Here is a 26915-nt window from a genome sequence, read left to right as displayed (position 1 = left end):
GGAGGAGGAAGCAAAACAATGGCTTGCAAGTGGAAAGCAAAACAAAAGATCAGTACGACCCCACGCGCTCGTAAGCGTGTCGGAAAATCGGGAGGGAAAGCGGGTCCCTCGCCAAAGGAGCTGGTCGATGGAAACAATACTAGAAGTGTACTTATAAAACAGCCGTACGAAACGATACACAAGAAGTGAGAAAAGAGAGAAGAAAAGAGAGCATGGAAAAGAAAGTGAAAAAAGGGAAAATCAAACGTTCGTATACAGTGCTCTCTACTTCAGATTGTTGGGTTGGATTTAGTTTTTTTGTGTGTGTTCATCTGGTTCTGCCGCGACAGACACCGACTGAGAGATGGTGGAGCAAATCTTTCTTCCCATTTTCTTTTTGTTTTATCATTTATTTGCATCAGTTCACTCTTTTTCAGAGGGTTTAAAAAATCCTTTTTTATCTCAAAACCGCTCTGTCTGGCCTTGGCTCTCGCACAATCACACGTACACACATAGACATACAATTATGAATGGAAGGAAAAACCACGGAGGCTTCACACACACCGTGTCAAGTAATCGTGCTGGTGCTCGACTCGAATAATCCTTCACGACAAATAGGCAATAACTTGCCATCACAATAACGCCAAACCGTAAACAACCATCACCACCACCAGGGCAGTGCCCTGGGGACCTTAAGATAGGACGGGATTACGCTAATAAACCTTCTAAGCCGGTTTTCATTAATTATCTGTCGGTAATCTAGATTCCCTTTGCTAGGCATTTGTTGTGATTTTTAAGCGTCATTTGCTTTAAAAATAACGTTTTCCCTGTTTTGTTTTAGTTGAATGGCTTACTGTGAAGCAATAATTATAATGATCGTGAACAAGTGATAAAAAGGTTAAGTGAAGTGGTGCATTTAAATTCAAACAGGCTGAAAACCAAAAAAAAATCGGATTGAAAGTATGATTGTGACTGTGGGAATGGGTTTCAATTAGTTCGAAATAACTAGAAAGTGAAAATTGATTGAAGCGCAAAAAAAGGAGGTTCAAGAGTGAGAGGTGAATCGGTGAAAAGCTGCTGCATACGAGAAAAGCCATCAAGTGGGTGAGTGCCCTGTTTTCCACTTACTGTGCTTGTGTGAGCGTGTGACCGTGAGTGTATGTGCGGTGGTTTTCGAAGAAAAGTGTAGCGAAGGTGAGTTCGGCGAATAGAAAATCGGTTAATAATTAATGTGCGTGTACGCTGGTAGCAGATTATAGCAGTGCTTTTCGTGAAGTGAAATCCAATCCAGTTAACGATGTGGCTGTTTGGATTTTTGTTGATCGTCATCGTGTGCGCCGCCAAGTGTACCGAGGCGGACATTTCCGTGGAAGCCGCATTTCAAGGTAAGCGAAATGGTGATTGCTTATTTTTTGTCCACAAAATCTGTCAGCAGTTTGCGTATGCTGATGAGCGCTATTTATAGTGTAATCGTTCGAGTCATTATATTTGAAGTGAAATTGAATGGTGATTTTTATTATTAAGGAGGCACATTAAAATAACGAATATTTATCATACTAATCATAGCTGACTAAAGAGATTTCATTAAATTAAGAAATTAATTTTTTTTGACAGTTTGATGTTTATTAACAGAAACCAGATATAGCTAACAAAGCAGATTATCGTGATTCTAATTCAAAACACATATTCAACCAATTTGATTTTTAAAACATCAAAATTTTACCAGGCTGGCCCATTTTGACCTATTGGGCAGTATGCTATACTATCTGATCTAGACGTTCTTAGCTGCCAAGGAGGTTTATCCTGCAAGATACCTCATCTGTTAAAAGATCTCTACGCTTCAGAGAATTCCACATCTATAAATCTTATCTTGAAAGGGAATACGTCGTCTCAGAGACTTAGGCGTTCAAGCGATTTTAGCTATCAGAGGTTCTCGCGGTCAATATGTTCCGCATAAGCTGCATCTACCAAGAGATTTCATCCTCCAAGGAATCTTGAAATTCTGTCTTTTTAGAGACCTCGTCATCGAAGCTTTATCTTGCAGGTGACCTCGTATTTAAAGAGTTTTTCGTCATTCCTTTCAGGAGCAATCGTCATTCAAAGAGCTATGTAGTTTCAAGGGAGTAGAGTATGGGAATTGATCCAGACTGATGTCCAGAGACATTGATTTCACAGGTCTCCTCATTTCTAGATTCGCCACTGCATAGAATGTGTTTTTTATGAAATATCAATTCGTTGTACTATCAAATGGCAGGTCGAAGAGTCTTCGTCGTCTCCAAGGCCTTGTCGTTCAAGAGAGAGAGAGTCGTCCAAGGCGGTGTACCAAAAAAAACTCCTGGTGGTTTCATCATCGTAAGAGTCTTGTAGTGTCAGGAGTCGTGTAGTCTTCAGGTCTAGATTGTATAGAGTATATGTTTGTATACGACAGCAAGACTTTTGAAATAAAAGAGCAAAATGAAGTATAATTCCGCAATGTCTCTTCGAGCTAACTAATGAAGCCAACCGAAATGGCTTAATGGATAAAGATATAGTAATTGAACTAAGATCGACTTCTTTTTTAGTTTTGCAGCCCAATCAACCATGCCAATCGTCTCTGGCTTACTAGACTTTTAAATATTATGTAGTTGGATAGTCTGTTCACATTGTTGAGGAGCGATCCGGATTGATGTAACGTACTTAATAATAATGATTGAATTGAAATATTAAGTACTATTCGAAGCTCTTAATCTTACATATTAAATTTTTTAATGTACTCTTCCAGTCGAAAAATTGTACTTGAATCATGAGAAGGGAATCTAAAGCCTCACCAATACAATTTTAGCTAATAAAGTTCGTACCCTACCAATACCTTCTTCATGACCATTAATAAGGAAAGCAATAAAAATTAGTTTCAATATTTTAATCATTCTTTCTACGTTCCATAATCTATCGACCCCATAAATAATGGCCTCCAAACTGTGCCACCTTACGTTCGATATCGTACGCCATCCTTTTATCGGGCAGGGACCATAATGTAGCGTTTCTCTCTCGCCCGAGCTCTCTGCATCATGCACACTGAAATCCCATGTCGACACGGGTATACCATCTTGTGCTGGAACCCTCGAGCACGAGCACCGAGTATCGATGCACTAAAACCATCCCTCTGGGACGCTTGGGAGGTAAAAGCAATCCGGTCATACCAAACGCCACAACGACGGCTGCACTTCTGGCTGGCTTTGGGCAAACGTTTGGTCGAAGAAGACTAAAACTCCCTTCAAGAGCGCTTCAAAGAGTTGCAGCAGTTTCTTCGGTGTCACGTGGTATAGCCCTTGGTTGGCATGATGTTGGGAGCTGGCATGTCTTCCAACAGGCTGGGCAGCTGTTGGGTGCTGACTCGGTGCCAAGAAGTATATTGAATATTAATCGAGGGCCAATATTTATGAGAATACGGCAGTGAGTATCGGCTCGCTTTGCCCGTACGATTTGGGGCGATGATTTTAATTTCATTTTGATAGGCACATAGGGGGGGACAGACAAACGGTGGCCATTGTTTTGATGCGGTATGGATTTGGCAAAAATCTGTATTTATTTTATTGTGCCAGCATCATCGTTGCTGGCCCGTGGCCAGTATCCACTCACCTGCGTTTCGTACGAGTCACCGGCACATACGGCCGTCAGAAAACATTATGCCGTAAATTTGATTACCTTGAGCCTATTTCAATCGGCTAGAATTTGAACCGGGAACGAACGATAAAACACGACGGTCCTGTTCTCTGTAGGGCAGGCGCGTTTGTGTGAGTGAGTTGCACCCCTGGATCCGATCAACAAAAGTACAAGTCATTTAATTCAATTAGGAGGGTTCACATGGGAGACGGATATTCGTTTTTGCGCAATGCTTTATATGGTATCTTTACATTTTATACGGATTATGGAAGTAAATGAGCACGGTACAACAACGTATTGATTTATAGCGCCTTTTTTTTCCTTTTCCTTTACTTGCCGTTCATTTGAAGTTTCGCGCAAAGCAAGTAAATCGATACGCACCGGAGGTATTTTGTAAGTAGTAGTGATTAATTTGGGTTGTTCCAATTTATAAGGCTAATTGAACACGCGAAAATTAATAATGAATGAAAGTTTTTCAATGGAAATGTAAAAAGCATAAGTTTTCCATCCCCTCTGAACGCGGGATGAAAGCGGACGTGAGTCACAAAGAACTGGGGCCCGCGAAAAAAAGAATACACTGCGGTGCGTGGGAAAAGTGAGAAAATTAAACAGCGCAATCAGAAACCGACGAAAAGTTGAATAAAAGAAAAGCCCTGTTGAATAATTAATGCCATTCATGTACGCTGCGCGCGCGACTCGGTGTCCGGGTGTGTGTTTGTTGAAGTTTTTCGCGTTGAGCCGAACGTGTTGCTGTCAGTTTCCGTCATGATTCAATATCCGATTTTCGTCGGTAGGCAATGACTTTATGAAAATGGATCCTCTGAGCATGGATTGTGTTTTTGGGGAGAGAAAAGGATTATTTATTACAGGAGTTTTTATAATAAAGCCTGTTTTATGTTGAATTCCAGCTGTGCAAAAAAAATCCTCCCTTAATCCTTAAATTTAAAAACAAAAATACCATGAAATATTATTTTGAAAGAATACAACTCAACCAATTTTTTTTTGACATTTGTAAGGTTTCTAGGATTGTACTTCACTGAAGTACACCTTAGATACCTCTTAGCAGATAAGTCTTTGCAATCGCTACTCAAATTTCACTCCAGAACCTCACTCCAAATATCGCTACGAAAATGTCACAAGATACTGAGCGCTTGCTAACCTGACGACAATGAGTGTGTGTTCAACTGTGAGTTGTGTAATCCTGTACCGTGTGCAATTGCGATACTTTATTGGCAGAACACAATGAGCAATAGAACGCGCACACCGGTGAAACTTGGTAAAGGTCATGTTACGGCACACGGACGGCGAGTGTCAGAAACAAAATGTTGTACAGTAATGGGAAACTCGAAGCTACGGGTTTTCTTTTTGTTGTTGTTGCGTGAAGATGAAATGCTGGTACCACCACGCAGGTGGAACCATTTTTCATTTTAGCAGTGCGATGGTTGTCGACTAGTTCTGGGAAATTCGATAGTATTTGGATGAAGTGATATTGCTTTCGCTTACATGCGCTCGGAATTTCTAGTCAGGTTTTGAAGAGGTTGCTCGTGTGGATAATAGTTTCCTTATTGAGTTTTATATTACCTACTGAGTTATTCGGTATATTTATTTATTTTATTACATGCTACTAAAATAAATTTTGTTTTACTGCTCTGTTCTGGACTCAGATTTGTGAAGTGTTTTTTTGCATAAATTTCATATTTTATCAGCTGCCGGAATCAGATTACTTCCACGAGTCATTACGATATACGCAAGGGAGTTAATCTTTATTGCCTGCTATGGCCCGGTGCTTCACACATCTCCCGTTAGTGCGTGTGCACATTTCAGGCCTGTGTTCTTCCTGTGTGCGAGTAAGTTTTTATTAGCTTCATCATCCGGAAATGAAACCAAAAACAAACCGTGCACAGGGTACGAAGGAAAACGTTATTTTCCACCCATTAAGGAATGACGAATGGGTCGGTTGAAGAAAGGTGTAGAAATTATAAAAGTTCAACCATACCAGGCTGATTCCTGGCGGGGGGAACTTTTGTGGGGAGATTTTTCTCCGAAAAAGATGGTGAAAAACAAATGGTGGTATGGTTTGGGTTGAAAGCTAAAGCATGCACTCGCAACACTTTTTTACCCCGTGGCGTTATAGGCAATCCGTGGTGTTGTGGGATAAAGCTTCGCATATTAAAGCACGAGAGGGAGAAAGAGTGTAAATTAATCCTAAATTGGATGATGTGCTACAGAGTTGGGTTTTGTTGATTGAAATTATTTCCGTTCCGGTATGCAACATTTAAAAGATGAAAAGTGAGGGTGTTAAATAAATTGGCTAAAATAATGCAGTAATTGAGTTTTTGTTTCATTATTTTGTGCAAATCATGATTGGAAAAGTTTACGCGATAGTAACCAATATCGCAATAAAGTGGTGGAGTAAAAAAGCGGTGTTTTTGCTTTTTAGACTAGTGTTAAAGTGCCTATTTCGTTTTATTATTTATTGACCATATGACTTAAAGATTCACAGAACTATGGTTTATCGTTTGAGTCATGTGTTTATTTTTTATCAATATTATGGAACCAGTCGTTTTCTTCTTCTTCCTTCCTTCTTTTCCTTCCTTTCTTCTTTCTTCGTCTCGGCTGCCATTCCTGGCTTTCTGTGACTTGAGTTAACCCATAGCAAAGTAGTCAACTCGGCACATGGGAAGGCGGTCTGGATGGGAAAAGAACCCCGGTCCTGCCGTGTGAAGACCGGCTCCGTTATCTCCTCGGCTACCGGACCGCTTCATTGATTTCTTATATCATTTTTTTTCCTTTTGTTGATATAGCACATTCATGGCGACCCCATCGAAGGAACTGCAATTGAAGACATGTTCATACTACCAGTTCTATTGATAATTTTAGAGATGATCGAACTATTTGCGCCTAAAGATAGGCAATATTCAACGCAAAGAATATTGTAATCGTGGAATTGTAGAAAAACCAAACAAAAGTTGACTAAACTTCTGAACAGATAAGGAAAGAAGAGGGAAATAGTCGGGCACCTCTTGTTGACCATTGGCAAATGTCTGACATGGTTCTGATTCTGGTCATCTAAATGGTGCATAATGAACTGGACAAGATGAAAATATCCATACCGAAAGGTTCATACCACGATGAACGCAATACCGTGCTTGTAAGACACGGTATCGTCCTTAATTCTTCTTTTTTTTATTCTTTGGCACAACAACCTCCAAAGTTCTTGGCCAACCATCTTTGGCTTTCTGTGACTTGGTTTTACACGTAGTTGGATAGTCAGTCCTGTGCATGGGCGTCCTCGATTCAGCTACCAAAAATTAGCAGCTGATAGCGTTTATGAAAAAAATATTTGCGTCAGTCGATCGAAATGGCTCTCAGTTGATCCGACAATCAATAGAATTTGATGGACGTGCCAAGGTTGGAGCGCCTTTCCCAATTATTCTGAATGCATGATATCGTAGCAGCTGTTAACTGAGCCTTAGAATTTGTTAAACATATTTTTTATTTTCATTTTTAAATAAGACAAGGTCAACTAATTTGTGCAGAATGCTTTTTGACGTTGCATTCGAGCCTCCGTAAAGGTCTTTGAGCTTCTCTTGAGGACGTTACAGATGGGATATAAATCTCAATTCTTTCTTGTGAAGGCCGGCTCTCTATCACCTCGGCAGCTGGACCGCCCCAGTTAGTAGGACATTATGTACACCTTTTAAAGTTCATCTGTCTAGTGGTAAAGGCATCAGCATCTTCTGCGACGAGAACTATCATGCATATGACATGATGATGACAGTCTTTCTTCCCGTATACGATGCAGCTGTAATATGTAATTGTTGGTGACAAGAGGTGCAGTAATTGTTTTCTAGCTTTTGCGCATCTTCACTAACTGAAGCCACTTGACGTAGCAAACGGTTCGTTGCCTGTTAAGACTTCTTGTCTGGATGCGTAAAACCTCCCCCAGTACTTGGCACTACTGTGCACGTGTTTGTCTGTGTGCAGCTCTCGAAACGCACTTCATTGCTGCTTCCCAGCTCATCCACCAGCCCATGTACCATGAGCATCCGGTGTTTCGGTACGTGACAGTATTCATTATTGAAATTTACACATGTTTCACCGCACCAGCCCGGCGGTGCGTGGTCCCAGTGATTGCTGGTTCGGTTTCTGAGCACCGATCAAGCACCGAAACTTCCGATAGTGATTGTGCTTTTTCCGTCCCCTGCCTCTCCCCTTCGCACCTAGCAGATCCGCGATGGTCGCTGTGGTTTCCGCCAGCACCAAGGCGTTCCCCGAAACTGCGCACTACGCTCTCACCACGAAAGATAATTGGTGCTACCACCGGAACCGGGTCAGCTGGGTGATGGTTGTTGGAGTAAGGGTGTGTGTGTGTGTGGTAGCTTTCACCTGCAACAGAAAGCAGCAACTGCTGCTCCTGTTGTCTGCGTATTGTATAGCCAAGCAATATGTTGCGGTTTATTGGCATTTAGCGTTAGCTGTTCGCTTCCGTTGTGATCTTTGAAGTAGAATTGATATTTTCTTTAATGCTCGCACATACATACTCACGCACAGTTTCCCTTCGCACAGACAAAAGAGCATGAATATACTGGAACACAAACACACGCACATACACACACACAGCTTCATGGGTACTTCGGAGCAGCTGCCGAGTCCTCGCCCCCGTGATGACCTCGTAGTTAGGCGTTGCGTCTAATTAATTTAATCCCTCATCCTCATGCATAAATTAGGCGATGACGAAGTAAATCAATTATTCTTCGTAATTATCTTTTGCAAAACGTGCGCTTTATCCAGGCTGGCGGTGCTGGCTGGAAGTGTTTCGGCTGCGGAATATCTATCTTTCACTCCCGGCACTAATGGTTGCGCTGGAACACATTGCCCTCGTTTCGCCTACGTTCAATGCTCCTACGTACGCCATTTTTGGGGTAGGGGCTGGAAAATGCTTTTAGGAAAGCAGATAGAAAATGGTGTAGTTGTATGGAATGAAAGGACGAAAAAAGTTGGTGTAATAAAATGGCGAATCAAGTGGTATTCCTGAAGGCGTGTACTGAGCCACGAAGTATGTTGAAATGTTGTGAAATGTTATACTCAATGGTTTTTTTGTTGTTATCTTTTGGGTGAAATCGAGATTAATTATGTTTCTAAACTTATCATACGGCCATCGATAAGGGTACCTTATTGAAAAGTATTTCTTTCAATTGATTGCTTGTGGAGTTATATTATAGGGAATTTGAAAGGTCCTTTACTACTTGGAAAGTGTGAAGAACGCTTTCCATACTGATTTTAGTAGCTTCGGGTGTAATTGAAATTCTTAAGCGACGTTTCAAATTTCTCGCGTATTCATCAGCACTCGCTTGTTGCGAGCGAGAAACTTTTACCCATGAGAAAAAAGTGGAGAACGAATGAAATACCACAGAAAAGTGATGCCAGAAGCGATTACTTAAACACGATTCGGATGATGCGGGCGTATGTCTTTGATGAAAGCACGAGCACGAACAGGACTGAGGCGCTTGAAGGCGCTCGGAAGGATAGATCGGCAAGAAAAACGAACGGAAAAACTAATTATCCATGTTTGGATAATACCATCACCATTGCATTACGCCATCGATCGTACTCCCGTCCAGAATATCCGTGGTGTCCAATGTGACGAACAGCGCGGAACACCAACATTGCGCGAGAACCATAATTTGCCTGCCGTTCTTACGCGTGTGTAGCTGTGTATGTAACAATAAAATATCGCGCAAAACATGGCAAAAGCGTGCCGTGTTGGTGGGTAGGTCCACCAGGTCGTCACTGCGCTCCCGCGTTCAGGGGGAATATTATGTGAGGGCCTACGGATGAATGAAACGCTGCTGTTTGTTGAGTAATCGTTTCAAATTTGACGCATTTGATGTGGATGCAAAGAACGGCCGGAAGAAGTTTGGGGACCGTGGTTGATCGTGTTCACGTGTTTTATCTTCACGCTTGATATCGCATGCCGGCTCCGGCAAAGATTATGTGGGCGTTTAAGTAAAAACGTATACGCACGCACACGACGCTGGAAACGTGGCCCCGTGGGTGACGGGAGGTGAACGAAGGATGAGCCAAGTGAGTGTAAAAGCATCATTCACAAAAGGTTGGTAAGTTTTCCATACTGGGAAGAAAGTTGTTAATCTTTTTCCTGGTGCCTAGCGCAGAGCGGTTGTTCCTGGAATTTGGGGCCGAGCGATTCGGTGCGTCGGTGGGTTAGAAATGTTTGGCTTTCACGGTGAAACGCAGCATTTGTGTGTGCGTTAGAATAATGTGTTTCGTGTGGCTTGTTTTATCTGTTACGGTTCAGATGGTAAGTCTGCGTTATATTTAGATTTTGTGAAAGATCGGTCGAACCGAAAATGGAGACGCCTGGTTGTTGTTGTCGGTTGGAAAGCATTTATCCAGAGCAGATTCAGGTGTTATGGAGACGCCCGGTAATTTGTACTTCCGACATTTGACCAGGCTCCTTTTCACCATAGCCCGTTGCATTAAGCTTGATTTCTTTGAAATATAAAACCAATTGTACCCAACTGTAGGTGAAAAATAGATTTAACAAAAAACCCCACACACTTCTGCTTATTCTGTTTTGTACCGCGTAAATTGTGGATTTTGTTTTATTTTACGAGCGTAAAGAATCACGAATCACGTTTTTGCTACGCAAAGCATTTTCTGATACGGAATACAAACGACATACTGAAGGAATCGTTTCTGGAATAAAATCTTTTTCGTATCTCACAAATCCTTTAAAAATCGGTCGTTCAGTATTTTATGTTGATTGAAACGGCTAATACACACACACACAGACAGAGCGCTGGAAGAAAGGACACAATCAAATGGATCGCTTACCGTGAGCCCCTTGCGGAAGCAAAACACTCACGCCTGTAGAGCAACGATTGGTTTCATTTTTGTTCGTTGGTCTAGGGTTTTGTTAAGCGTTGAAGAATGGTGTGCGTAGGACAAATACCAGGGCCAGGCCGATCGAAAAAGCTACCAAATTGGATACGAAACCTTACGATGTAAGGTTGTGTTGTCGTAGAAACGATGTTGTGTGTTATACCGAAGCGTAGTGTTTGTGTAGGCAGCTTTTTGACAAGAAACTGATGAATCCAAATAATGTCCATGTTTGATTTTTACCAAAGCTTTGAACTGTTTTCTGCTTGGTTTTTGTTAATAATTTTATTTGTGTGGTTTTACCTGCTGATTACTTAAATTATTTTGAATTTGTTTTTCAACCCGAATTTTTGTTAAACTAATTTTATTTCGCTCAGTAATTTTGAATGATTGATTCATATTCATCTATATAATTACATTTTTCGTTCTTAACGATCTTCTCTGCCAAGAATTCAGTACAGAGAAATAAAACCCCATTAGAGGCTAGGAAAGGCTAAAAGCGAACATGAAAAATAGAAAGACAATCATTGTCCATCATTGTCAAAGTGAACGGAACCGGAAACGACTCCAATGCGGCTTCTGCTAAACAGGTACAAATGATACAGGACTGCACGAACCTGGCGCTTGTTTATCCTTCATCGTTTTGTCATTGTGGAGGTAGATTTCATGTGTTGTTGTGTGTCTGTGTGTGTGTTTTTTCTTCGTGCTTTCCCTTCCGAGTTTCATCGTTCTAGCCGGCTACAAACCCATTCCTAGAGACACCTTTTGTTAGAACCAGCAAAATGCACACATTGTCCCGATGGATGGAAAACGAACAACGGAACACATCCATTTCAGTCCTATCGTTCGGTTGGATTTACGGGACCAAATGCAAAGACGGGGCAGAAATGTTACACCAAAACAAAATGAAGTTAATAGGATTTGGAAATTAGACACACCGAAAACATCGGCCCACCCGGCTCCGGCTCACCAGACGGCGGTAACGCTCGAGTCCAGCAGTTCGATCGGAATGAAAGCGAAAATTCCGGCTAGTTAGGTAGGGTTCGTGTTGCGAAACGGCGCCGATGGAAAGCGGTGACTCACCAGGCATGGAAAATTCCTTTCCCAGACGCCTCGGTTGGTGGGCGTCTCTTGTTCTCTCGATGCTGTTGTTGCTGTTGTACGTGCCTACTGGTTGTGGTATGCGGATGGAGAAAGCCCTTCTGCCCATTCTCTCCAAGTGCCGCCCACAGTTTCATCCCGGATGTTTGGTATTGAGAAGCGAGTTCTAGGATTTCGCTACCCAAGAGTGTAGAAGCAGTGTGAGAAAAACGCCTTGAATTACTGCCAAGACGGGCTGGGATGAGGGTGTTGTAGATGAATACGTGGAATAATTTGTGCAGCGTTCAGAAACAGGCGGAAACGGGATGTAGGAGCAGAAGATGCGTTAAGACCCCCCCCTTTTTGCTGGTACCGAAAACGCGTCGCCTCATTAGGATCACGAGCCACTTGATTTCTGAATACATACGCGCTAGGCGAAGAAAAGCGAGGATCAATGTCGGTGTACATCTTAAATTTTGTTGAATGGTTTTTTTCTTTCACTTGGGAGTCTTGTTTTTGGTTTTGTTGTGCGAAAGAAAACTGTTTCTGACAGATCGGTCCCGAGGTTTAGGGTCGGAGTAAGGTTGTTGTTTTTTTCGTGGAAAGTGAAACATGTGAGAAAAGTGTCCTGCTGTCGGTCGTGTGACGATGGAAGCTGTACTTTTTGCTGCTGCTCGATTCTAATGTGATGGTTGTTGTTTTTTTTCTTTGCTCGTTCCTGCTCGTCATTCTCACTTTTGTCAGGGACAAAACTCCCTGTGGTTGTGGCCAAACTTTCAAGGACAACCACAGTGTTAACCTTACGTGGAGGCGAAGACAGAACGAAAATGAAGAAAAAAAAAAACCCAGTCACTTTGTACGCTTTTTCTTATCGTGTTATGGGATAGGTTTTTATTTTTTGTTTCTGCTCCCACATTATCTGCACCTGATAGCCGGGAAGGTGTGATGGATTTTTTTTCTTCGCTTTTTCTGTCCCCAAAGTAGAAGAGTGGAACTGTAGGGGAAACAAACTGAACCGATCCCAAGAGATGTGCGAAACTTTTCTTTGCACTATGGGTACAATGGGGTATGCTGGTCAATATCCGATTTATGAATCCTTTTTTTCTCCAAAATTTCTTCAAAATATTACATTTCAAATAAATAACACCAGAAAGTGCGGGTTTGGAAGGAGATAGTGTCGTTAAAGAAAAAAAAAAGTCACATGTGAAATTTTGAATATTATTTATTAAGTTTCAGGCATTAGAGGCGGCCTTACTGCATTGCTAGAAGTTGTTTTATTGCGTAGTTGTAGTAGTTGATTACTTTGAACACATTTTCTAACATTCAACATTATTGTGATGTTTTATATCATGTACGGTAGTACTCACCAATGCAATCGCGGAGTGTTGGCCAGGTTTCCACTGCTCAAAATCTTCTAGAGCTTATAGTCCACAAAGAATCTAAAGCAGAAGGACTTCCTCTTGACAGATTGGAATGTTTTATTTACTTAGATAACATTTAGTTGCCATAATGCTGACAAAAAGATCAAAATTTGAGAAGGGCTAAATTGATGTACTGCCAAAGAATCAAAATGTAACATAAAAATAATGATTAATTGATATATTGGTTTACTAAATATTTCTCTACAACGATACCGAAAAGTCAGTCTTTAGGTTGAGAAAGTTTTGGGTGGGATTGAGCAACTACAAGATTATTCTACACAAAGAAATACAATACCATTTTATCCATAATTTCGTGGCGATTAAATATGGTCACTGCCATTGATGAACGTTTACGATGGAGGCGCCTAGTATTTTTGGTGATCTGTGAGATAAAGTATAGACGTTGACAAATAAAGTAGTTAGAACGTACAATAACTTTAAAACTGGAGTAAATCTGTATGTTATTTCTCAAATATATGAAAATGATAAAGATGGTAGTTCATAAAAAAGATTACCTAAAACTCCATCATATTTCCATTTTGCTTTGGCTTAATATCGCATTTGGTTTTTGTCAATTTTTAAAGTTATGTTTAATCAATTTAAAACATTAATTTATTTTTATAAAACATTCAAAAATTGTTTTGAAACAAACTTTGTACTTAAAATATTGCTTTAAATATTTATATGCTATATGTAGTGTTCATGGAAAAGCGTAAACTTTGTTCTTAATTAAATTTTCTTCGACCCTTTAAAATCTTTTTGTTTTTATTTCTGTAATCACGGTGAGAGCATAAATCTTCAGTTTTTTTCATCTTCTTAACGTAGTTTTTCATTTTATAAGTTAAATTTATTTTTAATATAAGAGCAACGAATTATGAAACCCGATTTTCTGAAAACTTTATTGTTTGAAAATGTCGCTTTATTGAAAATAAATAATTTATTTTCAACTTTAAGGTGAGATTTTGAATGTATTTTTGGTAAATACCCACTGTTCCATGCTGTTATGGGTAGTACTGAGTAGCTACTGGTAGTTATCGGTGTTACACGGCACGGTAGGCGGTGGGAAACCGAGAAACATCCCCCTGATGTATTACTAATTTCCCTTTTCTGGTTGTGTTGCTTGATCTCTCTCTCTCTCTCTCTCTCTCTCTCTCTCTCTCTCTCTCTCTCCATATACGGGTAGATGTCGTTTACGCGTGTGTGGTCGTTTTTTGACACCGTGACAGTGACACCCACCACCGTTTTGTGGGACAGCTTTTGTGGACAGTGTTTTGCAAACAGCGCTGTCCCCATTTGCCCGGTGATAGTGGTTCGGTTTGGTATGTTTCTGCCATGATTAATCATCTCGGTCTCCGTTTCTCCTTCAGTGGGTTAGAAGCGACCTATCTAGGCTCACTGGTAACTGGTCAAGAAAAAGATGCCATCTCATGCCGGTTGGCGGAACCGTTAAGGTTGACTTGTTTGCTGTTGCTACTGAAGCTGCCACTGCTCATGTTGTCATTTACAGTTCTGCGGTGCAGTTGGTCAAAACATTAGGCAGCTTCCGATGGAAAAGCAGGCAGTGGCGGCGGGTCCGGGTGTGAAGAAAATATTGAGTGTTTGATGGTTTTCCCCGTGCGAAGCTGAAAGTGATGATAAGGTTTGGGCTGATCCCTTTCAGCATAATGTCTCCGGTGAGTGTTATTTGCATAATTGGATGCAGTGCTGAGGTGACTTGCCTGTTCGTTTGCCTTCCCATCAGGCACCAGGGTATTGTGTGACTGCGGTGCCTGTGTGTATGTGTGTGTGTGTGTGTGTGGGGAATCGGTCTCCGTGTTGAGGCTTCTGAATTATGTATAATTCAGAAATGATTTCCCTACGCGTCGTTCTCAGCAACAGCAGCAGCATTACCACCCGGGAACGAGCATTCTTGTTCGATGGGAAATTTAACGCACTAATGCTGTTAAGAGCATATTACCGGGAGCCAGCAGCTTGTGGAACGATGGAACGATAGGTTGAGTATGATTAACTCAATTTTTGTTTCAATATTTATGGCATCGTTTTATGCTGCTGAATTATGCCAATATTGAAATAGATCGCCGGGCAGTGACGATGCTCTGTTTGTGGGCTTCAAAAGCCGGTATAAAATTACAACATGATGGCAGCTGGGTACGAATACAAAAAAAGAAAGTCATAAAATGTTTAACTACACTTCAATTAATTGTATTCAATCATCGGTAAAAACGATCTAAAGCGAAGGCTCTCTTTCTTTCTTTGAATTACTAATCGTGTGGAAAACTGAAGCCTTGCCCATTTCAATATTATGATGCGCTACGGGTCGCTTGCACAGCGGACCAAAGCGATTTTCCCCCACACAAAACCGAACGGCCGGCCAAACCGACGGCAGTAATTGTTTCCGATAAAAGATAAAACTCAAATTTGCCCGCTTTTACACACCGAAAACTTCTGTGAGTGTAGCGGCAGCAGCCATCTTCCGAGCGCTCGTGTTTCTCCACGTGTATTTGCTGGTTCCGTTTTCGAGGTTTCGGAGGTTTTGTGGTGCAAGATTATTGAAGGGGCGGTCGATTTTTATTTCCTTTCGGTAGCTTTCGGTTCGCTTTGTTTTTAAACGATGATGCTGCTGCTGCTGTTCGATGATGTTTCATATGGAGCCAATCGTGGGCCGGCAGAAAACACGTCTTGCGAAAAGTTGAAGGAAAGTGAAATACAAAAACGTCAAAATAAAACCGAATAATGTGCACCAATCCGAATCGATCCAATCTTGGTTTTACGTCAATATTTCTTACGCCTAGAAGCGATTCGCTAGTGCTTGGTGAAGGTAGATGGAAGAAGTAAACGAACAAAATCTGCCGAGTAAGCCCGGAGGTTAAAGTCAGCTTTAGTAGCGGAGTGCTGGGTCCACGAAGCAAAGCGTACCTTGTGCCGCTTTCAAGCGGAAATGTTCGTTGGCTTTACCGTATTTACAGCTCAACTCACACACACAAACCGACCCATACCGACTCTATCTGAGGGTTCGACACTGCACGACGCTTCCTGTGCGAAGGCTCACCCCATGCTGCTGGTGAGAGAAAAAAATTCAGAGAAACGGTTTTCCGCACCCCATGGCTTTGAAGTTGTGCACAGCATGACCGAACATGCCCTCCGGTTTACCATCGGCCTACCATCCTCGCCAGCACTGCGGAAATGGTGGAAAACATCCCGTAAAGAAGGAAAAGGCAAATTATAGGCTTTTGGGTGAGGTTTTGCGGAAATTTTGCGTTTGCTGTCTTTTCCTTTTTGTCGCTGTTTTTTTCCCTTCACGATTACAGCTTCCAAGCGACCGATTGGCCTAAGACCTAAGCCTGGCGCGGGTTTGACTTTGTGTTCAATACTTTTGTGATTGTTTGCATTATATCCCAATAATAAATTATGCAATTTTTGTTACAACCAAACCAATGGGAATGGGGTGAGAAAGCAACATTTTCGGGCTACTAGTTGGAATTGGACTTTCGAGAATTCCCTCACTCACTGGTGTTCGTTCTGGTAAAAGCTACGGAAGGGGTTTTGGGACGAAATATTGCGGTTGGACGAGGGAAACATTTACATCCTTTACAAACAGCAACTGAAGCTGATGAACGGTGTTTGGCGCTGGGTGTGGTCAGTAGAATTAGACCTCTTTCCATTATTCGATACAACGGGCAAGGTTATTTTTACATCCTAATGAAGGAATGTCAATTTTTGCATGGGGTCGTTAATCGGAAAAGATTGCAAAAGGGCATTAATTTGTTGAACGTTAATGACTCGAAAGGAATGACAAAAGAGGGGTTTTAAGCTGATTTAATAAAAAATAAGCCATGATAGCTCCTATTATGACAACTGTTTCAGATGATTTGGAAATACAGGTACATATAAGAATAACTGCCTTAGAGTGTTTAACCGTAGTAGCAACTTTATTTTATACAGTATATACCGTTATTTTGATAGTTGTTCGACCAATTAAAGAAGTGATCCCTATGGTTCTATGATGACTTCAGGGTGAAAATCCTGAAATGTCAGTCAGCTGTTGGCAAACCTTTTTACAATCGTTAGGAATTATAACAGAAGTAGGTAAAATGATATCCAAACTTTTAACAACATACACAAAACCCATTTCTTACAGTATTTGAAATATTTAAAAAAACTGAATTTACACCTGTCACAATGCATCAAACCATTTACAGATAAAATAAAACTGTGTTGCACTTTTTCGGCAGTGGTTAGATAATTTAGACAATAACGACAGGTCGCTTACAATTGTAGAGCTGGTCCTACAAATTCCCTTGAAGCTAAAAAAAGAGTTAAATTAAGCTCATCGAATCTAATATTTCTTCTTCTTCTCTTTCTTTGGCATAACGACCTATAAGGTCATGCCTGCTGGCCTTAATGATACAACGTAGTTGGATAGTCACTACACACAGCGGGAGAACGGTCCAGATGGGATTTGAACCCCGATACTGCAGTATGAAGATCGACGCCGTTGAAGCCTCCTCCATTCTTTGACTTGATTTTACCCGCAACAAAGTAGTCAGTTTTGGGTGCGGAGAGGCGGTCTGGATTGGATTTGAACCCCGGTTCTGCCGTGTGAAGACCAGTGCCGCTATTGCCTCGGCCATCGAACCCCCTTTGATGTTCAGTAATTGTGCAAATCTTTATGGTTCTGGCAAAATCATAGGAAGTTATCTATATTTACTCCAAAAGAGACCCGTGAGTGTTAGAGCTGGTCAAAAGAATGATAATACTTCTTTGTACTACAGTAAACTCAAAATTTTAAAAACTCATTCCTACAACAGCGGCAACTAAAGCTTCTTTAAAAGCTGCCCGAAAAAGTTTTTTAATTAATTCAACTGAAAAATCAATCCCATATTTCAATTCCCACCCAGCAAAGCAAACTAGCGGCATCGCCCCACTAAGCAAGCTTATTTTGCTCCCCACCCCGAACTAAGCCATTCCCTTGAACTGGAAGTTTAAGAAAATGCTCATCTTCCCCCAGAACGAAAAAAAAAACTTCTCCCGTGGCAGCACGGTAGCAGTCGGTCAATAATCTCGCTAGAAGAAAAGTTTCGTTAGACGCGAAAAGCTCTCGTTGCATTGATTACTAGTCGGAGCAGCGTTTCGCTAATACCCCATCAAGAAAATGAAATAAATGCGAACAGCAGCTTACCGGAGTAATCCTTTTATATCGGGTGGGTGAAGCTTTTTTCCATTGGAGGCTACGCAAAAGCATTCTGTGTGATGTTGGTTTCGTTCTATTATGGCTTTTAAAATGAAGGTGATATCGAAGAATTGAAGTTCCCTGCAGTGGCACTACTAGCAGCAGCAGCAGCACCAGCACCAGCAACAACATTAAACCAAACCCGTTGCGCTGTAGAGAGAGAAAGAGAGAGCCACAGTTACTTTCCTTCATTAAACAAATGAAAATTAATGAAGCTTTTCCAGGGAGGACGTTGATGTTTTTTTGTGTGTGTGTTTGTTGTTCTCTTCCTTGCTACGGTACGCGGATTGTAAGAGCTTCATCGGCTTCGGCCCGCACCATTTTCATTCCATCGTTGGTTTCGGAACAGTAAAGCCATGGTCCTGGTTCAGTCGCCCTAGTGTTGGCGGTGACTTACCATTACCGTTCATTTGTGTGCGCTCTTGCATTCATCGTATTATGACCCGTTTTTCCAACTTGCTTTTTTTATTACATTTTCATGTCATTTGTTTCCTATCCCTTGCCCGGTTCACGATCGTTTTGGTCTTTTGAATCGCGTATCCGAAGACATATTCGTACTGGTCGGTTGGCGGGTCGTCGTGCGTGTTCGGTGTGACCCTTTTCGCCATCTCGAACCCGAGCGACCCGAGAACAAACAAAAACATTGGTCTTTGATGTGTTTCCTGTTAGAGAATCGGATCGTTTGGGGGATGGCTGCGAGTTTGAAATGGCGGCTTCGAGGAATTCGTGGAGTGGAAGAGGTTTCCTTCTTGTAGTAGATCCCGCTGGGCAGAGCAATCATATAGTCAGAACAGACAGCAGCTTGACGGTACGGTACGGATAAAGGCGTGCTTGTTTTTTGCTTTGCTTCGCTTTGTTCTCCAGTGACAGCTCTCTGTGTCCTCGCTGTTCAACCGATGCTTTCGGTTGCGATGCGTTTCCGTTGTTGGTTCGACAATGGGCTTTATCCCTATTTTCGTCAGTCAGTAAGTCGCGGTAGCTGCGTTAGAGAGTTTTCCGAGCGGTGAATGCAACTGCGCTCGAGTAGAACAATTGCGTACGGGAATGGTCTTTTATAATCCGTTTTATCTGTTGTCTCATGCACAAAAGGGTTGACAATGCAGACAGGCTTCAATCGATGCTCGTATTATCCGTCTCGATGACAGTTGTAGTGCTTCCGTTGAACTTTTGAGCTAATTTTTGGAGGAAGTGATTTAAAACGACTCTTCCATCAAATGTCTTGTGAGGTCCCTCTCAAAAATGTTATCCTTAAGTTCTTGGTTCATTTACCGACTGCCAGCGTTTCTTCTCACATATTCTCACAGTTCGTCGACAACAAGCTGAGTCGAGAGGAGGCTCACACCTTTTATTATATTCTACCGCCCGCTAAACGCGTCCGTGTTGATATTTTTTCACATCAAAATGATTATTTTCCCTGCGCTCTTCTTTCAGTACCCAGTGGAACACACTCTGTTCCGGTAAATCTCGACACAGGCCCGCAAGCATTCCACATCTAAGAGATTGAGCGCCTTGTTCATTTTCCTGCCGCTCGCTGCTAATTGTACTTGATGTTTTGTTTTGCTTTTTCCACTCGAGGCAGTTTCGCTGTGATGCCTAACCGTACTGTGCATTAAATTAGCGAAGTGTTTTTATTGAATTTAAATAAGACAAACGAGTAAGTGGGGAGGCCAAGGATAAGCATGGGCTAAGGTTCAGACGAGAAGGCTGACGACACGTCTTTTGAGCGCGATAAGACAATGCGCAAACTGTTTATGCAATTAGTATTACGTTTTGGGCATGGGTGTAAAATTGTCACCCCATGGGTTGGGGTACCGAAACGTTGCTGGCATAATAAAAACCCATCACCAGCGCTAATCGAATAAGCATTAGAATTCATTTCCTGTGTGGAGATAATCTTCGACAAGGAAAACACGTCAAGAGCGAGGACGTGAAATATGAATTTTAAATTAAATTTTTGAAAATGTTTTACAAAATCATACAACGAAGTAAATTTATAACATCAAAAAATTATTTTATAAGTAATCCTGATTTTAATCAATTTATTTGCGTGCTTGCGTAACGAACAACAAAGTCACTAGTTTTTAGAGTAGCTAGAAAAGTTGGTGACATAAGTTAAAACGTTTCTCTGCAAAGTTCGAGAGTTATATAAAAAAATGGAATCAAAATAATAGTATTAAAAATCATAAGAAACAAAATTTTACCTACATTTACAGCTTTACAAACATTTTTTAAAATTGCATACTAAAACTTATTGGATTTTTAATAGAAAATGTTAAATGATGAAACTTGCATTTCTCGGATTTAAAAAAAATTGCACTTAAACGAGTGATTTTTTTTTAGTGTGTTTATAGTTAAGCTACACGAAGCAATATTTAACCCATTATGAACATGTTCATATAGTGGATAAAAATGTATCAAAAACAAAAACCAGGCCTTGTACTTTTTCCATTTATTTACTTCTACCTTCACTGTCAAGTCTTGATTTTTTCATAACTTTTTGAAAGCTTATACGAATAATACGAATGAGAAAAAACGATGCAGGAAAAACATGCTCAACCTATGAATAAATAAATACCGACCGATGGCAGTAAAACGTCATAATTTATTGCCCGTCCACAGAACCGGGACGCGTGTTGCGACGGGTGGAAGAATAAAAATCTCAAAACACCCGCAAGCCAGAGTGGTTTGAGTGTAATGAAAATTAATTACTATTTCTCGCCCATACCACTATCACCATTTTTTTCCATTACCCGATTGTAACGTACACTTACGAAAAAGAAAGGCAAAAAAAGGGAAGTAGTAGAACTTTTGGGTTTGCTCTGTAGGGGGGAAAAATCGAAAAAATCAAATCGGAAGTTGGTGGTTATCGTATTGAAGAAGATAGCAAGCGTACTTTTGAAGTGGAAAAACGAGAAGAGGAAGTCTTCATACGACATTCACAAAACGTTCAATGCTTCCTCGAGTCGTTCTAGCGCAACGAGCATTCTGTATAGATGAATGCAATCAGCATTTGATTACTTGCTGAAGTAATGCTGATACCTTTTTCTTTTTTGCATTCCCTCCACTTGGATTCCATTCGTTGGACAGTTTTCTGGGAGGAATGAAGAGTATGAAAACTTACTGAGTCGTGCTCTGGTTCGATTTGGTAACGCAATTCGTTAAACTTACTACGAACAGCGAGCGGACGCGTGTAATAGAGGACGGCGAAAAAGGCATCGTTAAAACAAAATTCAAATTATAAGCTCTTTTCCCTATTCTGGAATCCGGGAAACCACCCGGTTTGAATGAAAACTGGAGTAGAAAAAATGAGGAAATTTGAAACCCAAACTCTAGCAAGTCAATCTCCCTCCGGACGGACCGTATTCGTTGACATTCAGTGTCCGTTTTGCTGGCAGCTGCGGACAAATACATTGCCTTTCTCGACGGGCGTGTGTTGGTGTGAGTATAGATCGGAAAAATTGAACCCAGCTCGATGGTTTGGGAGAGTTTTGTTTTCCTATACATTTCTGCACTCAGCCGCATTCACTAAACCGACCTGCATTCCGGAACTTCCCGTAGTGCTTCCTGGTCGGTTGTGCCGGGTCTGTCGGGGTCCCGGAATAGCACGGCCGGAAGGAAATAATCTCATCTATTTTCCCCCGGCCCAAATGTGTGTGTGTGTGTGTGTGGGGAGGATATTTCCTTCTCCGTTTTGTTGGTTATTGCTGTTGTTGTTGTGGCATTGGGTAAGGGCGATCTTCTTCTTCAGCCATAGTCGCACAAAAGTCTGGGTTGGCTCGTTCCCTTCGGAATTTCGAACACCCCTTGCATGTCTCGTTTTTCTTCTTTTGCGCATTTTCCTATTTTTTCCCCATGCCACTCTCGGTTGGTTAGTTGCCACCCCTAACCACGCAACTCTTCCGTGTTTGAATGCCTTCTGTTTTGTGTCCGTGTGATGGTGAGCAAATTGAGATTTACTGGCGCAAGTAAGGCTTCCAGCGGTGTATCCATCCGCCAGGTTTTCTGGAAAGCAGAAGGCGGAAAAGGGCCAGTTCACCGGTACAGGAGATTGTGTTGATGCCGAAACACTCGGGGTAGGAAAGAATAATGGAATGGAACAAACCAACCCCAGCACCAAACCCAGACAAAGATTACAAAACAGAGCTGGGAAGAGGAATCGATTTAAGCGTAAACCCGGGGAAGGAATCTGTGTCTAGAGTAACCCCATCTTCAGACACACACTTGAACCATTACCGCTTTCTCGCCAAGGTTGGGCATCTTCAGAATGCAATGATTCGCTAACGGTGTATCCCTTTTTTTCGATCACTTTTCCTATCTAACGCAACTCGAAAGCAGGCTGCAAAGGATTCGATTCTTGTGATGAAACTTTCCTTTCGCAGGGAGATTTAAGTAACGGGGGGTGAGTTTCTTATATCTCGTGCCATAACCCGAGAATCGATTGGGGGGGTCGCGAGACGTTGGCTGCAGATAAAAGGGGAAGATTATATAAATCGTGAAACTAAGTGTTTGCGAACCCCGACAGCTTAAACGAAAACGAAAACGAAACAAGAAAAATGGCAAACGAGATCAAGTTTAAAGCACTGAATTGAAAATCGATAGTACGAGCTGCTGCTCAAAAGAGTGTGGAAAGGTGCTAGTGAATGTCGTGGAAGGTATCGGGGCATTATATATTTATCTTTGTTTTGGTTCAAATGACAAATTGCTTCACTTGACGCGCTTGCCTATGTTTCCGTTTTGTGTTGCGCTAGAGTGTTTACAGGTTAGTGGCGATAAAATTCTTGGTGTTGTTTTTAGTTTCATTTTTTGCAGTAATCAATTTCAATACGCTCTTCTTGAAGCAAATGATATACCGTCCTTCAGGAACAAAAAATATGGGGTTGAGAAATTTTAAGGACTTGAGATACAGATACAGAGGGACTCTACAACATGTCTGAACCAATTTCGGGGAATTCCATACAACTATATCTAAATATTGCGATGATTTGGACTTCAAAATTTCGAATGAACCAGTAGTAGCGGCAAAAGTTACTGACGTGACAGAAACTGGTATTAATCCCTGTTCAGTACATCTATCAAAACTTAAGGACTTGACTATCGAGTGATGAATAACAATCAAGCCAAGAATACTAGAAATATCAGACTAAGACATCTACAGGTTGTGTTCACAAAAAGAGAAGGTTCTGGCATTAGATTCAAAAAGACTTACAGGGTGGTCAAATCACATTTATAATAATACATCAAAACAAGCAATACCTCATTACGAGAGCTAACAGCGTGTGTAAACAGTGAGAAAAATGTCGAATGAATCAAAAAGAAGGAACCTGCCCGAATCGTGGAAACAACTCATATGTTTAAGGATGATTCTTGCCAGGAAGGCTACTGTGTAATCGCTTCGAAGTGAAATGGAACACTTTGACTGGGGGTTTGAGTAAGTTTGGAGAAAGAATGACGCCTAGCACACGATCGGATTGCATTCGATTGACACATTCCTGTAAAATTATCCGGAAAAAATCCTCCCAACTCCTCAGACCACAGCACATGTTAAGGACTTTTTTGTTCGTGGTGGAATAAAACACCCAGTAACACCATAGGCGAATTATTCATAAAATTGATGTCCTTTTTTGCGACATTTCCAAGGGAGATAGTGGCTAAGGCTTGCTCCATGTTCAAGTGACGGATCGAGGCCGTTATGGTGGCTATATTCAAGGATTCGAATAACGTTATTCTTCCAGTAATAAAGTGTCTGAAATGAATTGATTTCATGAAAAAAATCTTTCTCCAGAGAACTGTCAAACTTAGCTTACACACCCTGTATTTTTACTTAATTTCTCCAACTTCTTTAAACTTTAATTTTTCTACAAATTATTTGGTTTGTTCAACGCCCTTCATCATTGGGTTATTACTGCCTCATTTACTAGACTTTCTTTCTGCTTGAGATGCGACCCTTTTCGAATGTCATCTTAATGAACTTCAATGTTTCTTGACACAATTGATGATTTAGGTTCGATTTTCTCATCACATTTGTCGGTTCTCAAAAATAATCCGTAAAGAACGGCACCCTTTTCATATCTCTCCTCGCAAAAGATCTTCTCAGCTTCTCAGACACCACTCCATTCACTCAATGATAAGCACGGACGTGAAAGTAAAATTGGAAGAAACCTTTTATGTATGCATAGTGCATAGTGTCATTCATTGCCAACAACGACTCCAACTGTTGCAAACCATTTCATTGCGCGTAATATCAATTTGGTTCACCGTGTGCCATAAATAACACCACCAAACATAAACCATTCAACGTGGGTTGGGCTGGGCTGGCATGAGCCAACTCTCCATTGATCCTTGGAGGAATATTAGCGGCTGTCTGCCGACCTAGTTAGATATTTTTAGATCCATCAGAAACGGTTGGTATGGTTGCACGGTGATAAACCGACGGGGTTGTGCACCATGGTCGACGGTAAACTTATAGCAGAGCTACCGATCATTTCGGTGAGGTTATCGGTGTCATAAAACAGAACCCCACACACCTTTGATGGGCAGAAGTTGCTTGAAGTAAGACCCTGTGTCTGATCCTTTTTAAAGTAAGACGGAGGAAGACGAGATGTAGATTTTCGTTTCTTACCATGTGCCTTCTGGTGGATTTATTCAAAGCTTATTTAAAGCATATTCTGCGCTCCCAATAGATCAGTCAAAAGCTACTTTAAAAGCATCGAAAACTGCTATGTTTTGAAGACCTGTTTAGATGTTATTTTCAGCTCGTTTTTTTACTAAAGCACGAACATGCACTAGTTAATAAATTTTAAATTACCGTCGTTTCCAATGGATAGGTTTTGCTTTTTTATTGCCCAAAACTGAAGTCACTGTTTCTGGTGCAACGCCGCAGTGGAACCGTGAATAGGTTAGATGTGTAGCACACCACCATCCATCCGCCATGCACCGGTAGTACATATTTTCCGTTTCTTATTTCTCTATTTCGCTCCGTACTGTAAGTGGATAGTGGGGAAAAAAATCAAAACCCCCGTCCGGAGAAGACCACGCGAGTCTGTCGCGCTCCCAAGTGAGCCGTAAGAAGAAATTAGATTTTAAAGAAAACACATAAAACGAAAATAGAGCAATATCCTGGAAAAGAAAAGGCTATGTGTCACGCTGTGACGCTCGCCTGTACTTACGCGAAGGCACCTCAAGGCGCAGCGTCTGTATTTCGCCTTGCCAAGCGAGGAGCAGTCACTATGTGAAGTGGTCGTGAAAGTGGGTCCTCCTCTTCTAGGGCCGGGAGTCGTACGTTGGACAATTTCGAGTTGGTCGCCTTCAGACGACGACTGTCGGAGCGTACTGGTGACTGGTGAACCACACTCGACGTACCGTGTCCCATTTCTTTGGGATATGCTTCAACCCGTTTTCCTTCTTCCGAGACCCAAAGACAACATCCCTCACCCGGGCGGACGGGGTAGCATCGATTCCGGTGCCTGCGATACCTGGTCGGTTGTTGGGAATTATTTTTATAATCCTGGACGATAATGTTGATTTTTTATTACTCCGTTGCATGCGATGCAATTTCACCATTCCCGGTGAAGCATTAGTTCCCGTCGGTAGTGCGCCGTCTTTTCGACGCTTACCTTGAGAGTAGCGCCGACCTGGACCTGAACCCACACACACTCGCACGTGCACTCGTACGTTTAGACGACCTCCTGCAGGTGATTGCTCCGGCGTCGTCTCCAACCATGCATTGCCGCCCGTCTTGGGCCGTGTTTCTGGTGGTGCTTGAGGCGTTCGCTATGGTTATGGTTGGTTTCTTACGTGCTGCAGTTTGGTCCCAAGCGGGATGGAGTATATATATCCGATGGAGCTCGGTACCCTTGGAATGCCGGGATTCTTGCTTTCTCTCTCTCTCTCTCTCTCTCTCTGTCTCTCTCGTACATTCCGGTTACGGTTGAGCCGCTGGAAGAAAGGCTGTGGGATTTGGTGCTATTGCGATGGCATCCAACACACAGAGCGCACACCGTGTTTTAGTAATGTTTTAGTTGAGTAACCTTAGGTTTGAATAACGAAACGGTTTTATATGTATTATATAAATGTTTGAAATCCTGTTTTGTGGACAATAGTTAACTGTCCTTTAATGTTTAATTTATTAGGCCAGTGTTCTATATGATGATTTGTTTTAATGGAACACAAAATAGTTTCTTTTTAAATTTAATATAAAACAACTTATAAAAAGAGGTTATTCGGAATAGAAAATAAAATAAATTACACTCAGTTGATCCTGCTTTTGTTCATCTTCCTTTGGAGTTTTACAGCTGGAAGATGAAAACAATGAATTAAAGTGTTAAAGAAAAATAGCTTGAGTCATAAAAGCTTATTTATAATCTCTGTTGTTTACTCTGTTCTAAACTGATCTCTGTTATAAACTTGTCAATATGTTAGTCGATAAGATATATTTAAGATCTCAAATACATTTTGTCTCAGACGAAGCAAGAGTTGTGATAAAACAAAAGAATTCTACTGCTGAAACTCTTTTCCCGTCATCCATTAATTTTGGCCAATTTGATTTCACAGCACATAGTGCGCATGGCGCGGGAACGTGCAAGACTTATACATTCCTGACCATACGAGCACACATCACCACGGGGATACACACTTACATCCCTGCCCCACCCAGTCTCCTA

The 26915-nt window shown here is 41.5% G+C and overlaps 1 protein-coding gene across 4 annotated transcripts in view; it reads left to right on the top strand.

The window, feature by feature from the left end:
• LOC118510096 overlaps positions 1-26915 on the top strand; it is a 172587-nt gene that overhangs the window by 22047 nt on the left and 123625 nt on the right. For all 4 annotated transcript variants that reach the window (XM_036051525.1, XM_036051521.1, XM_036051523.1 and 1 more), the window contains one exon: positions 821-1364. In XM_036051525.1, coding sequence (XP_035907418.1) covers positions 1277-1364 — 88 coding nt within the window. In that variant the 5' untranslated portion in view covers positions 821-1276. The remainder of the gene's footprint in view (positions 1-820; positions 1365-26915) is intronic.

This window comes from Anopheles stephensi, chromosome 3 (genome assembly GCF_013141755.1).
Source record: "Anopheles stephensi strain Indian chromosome 3, UCI_ANSTEP_V1.0, whole genome shotgun sequence".
In the NCBI taxonomy this organism is placed as follows: domain Eukaryota; kingdom Metazoa; phylum Arthropoda; class Insecta; order Diptera; family Culicidae; genus Anopheles; species Anopheles stephensi.
Note: the sequence above shows the minus strand (reverse complement) of the source record. Positions and strands in the feature narration are given on the sequence as shown.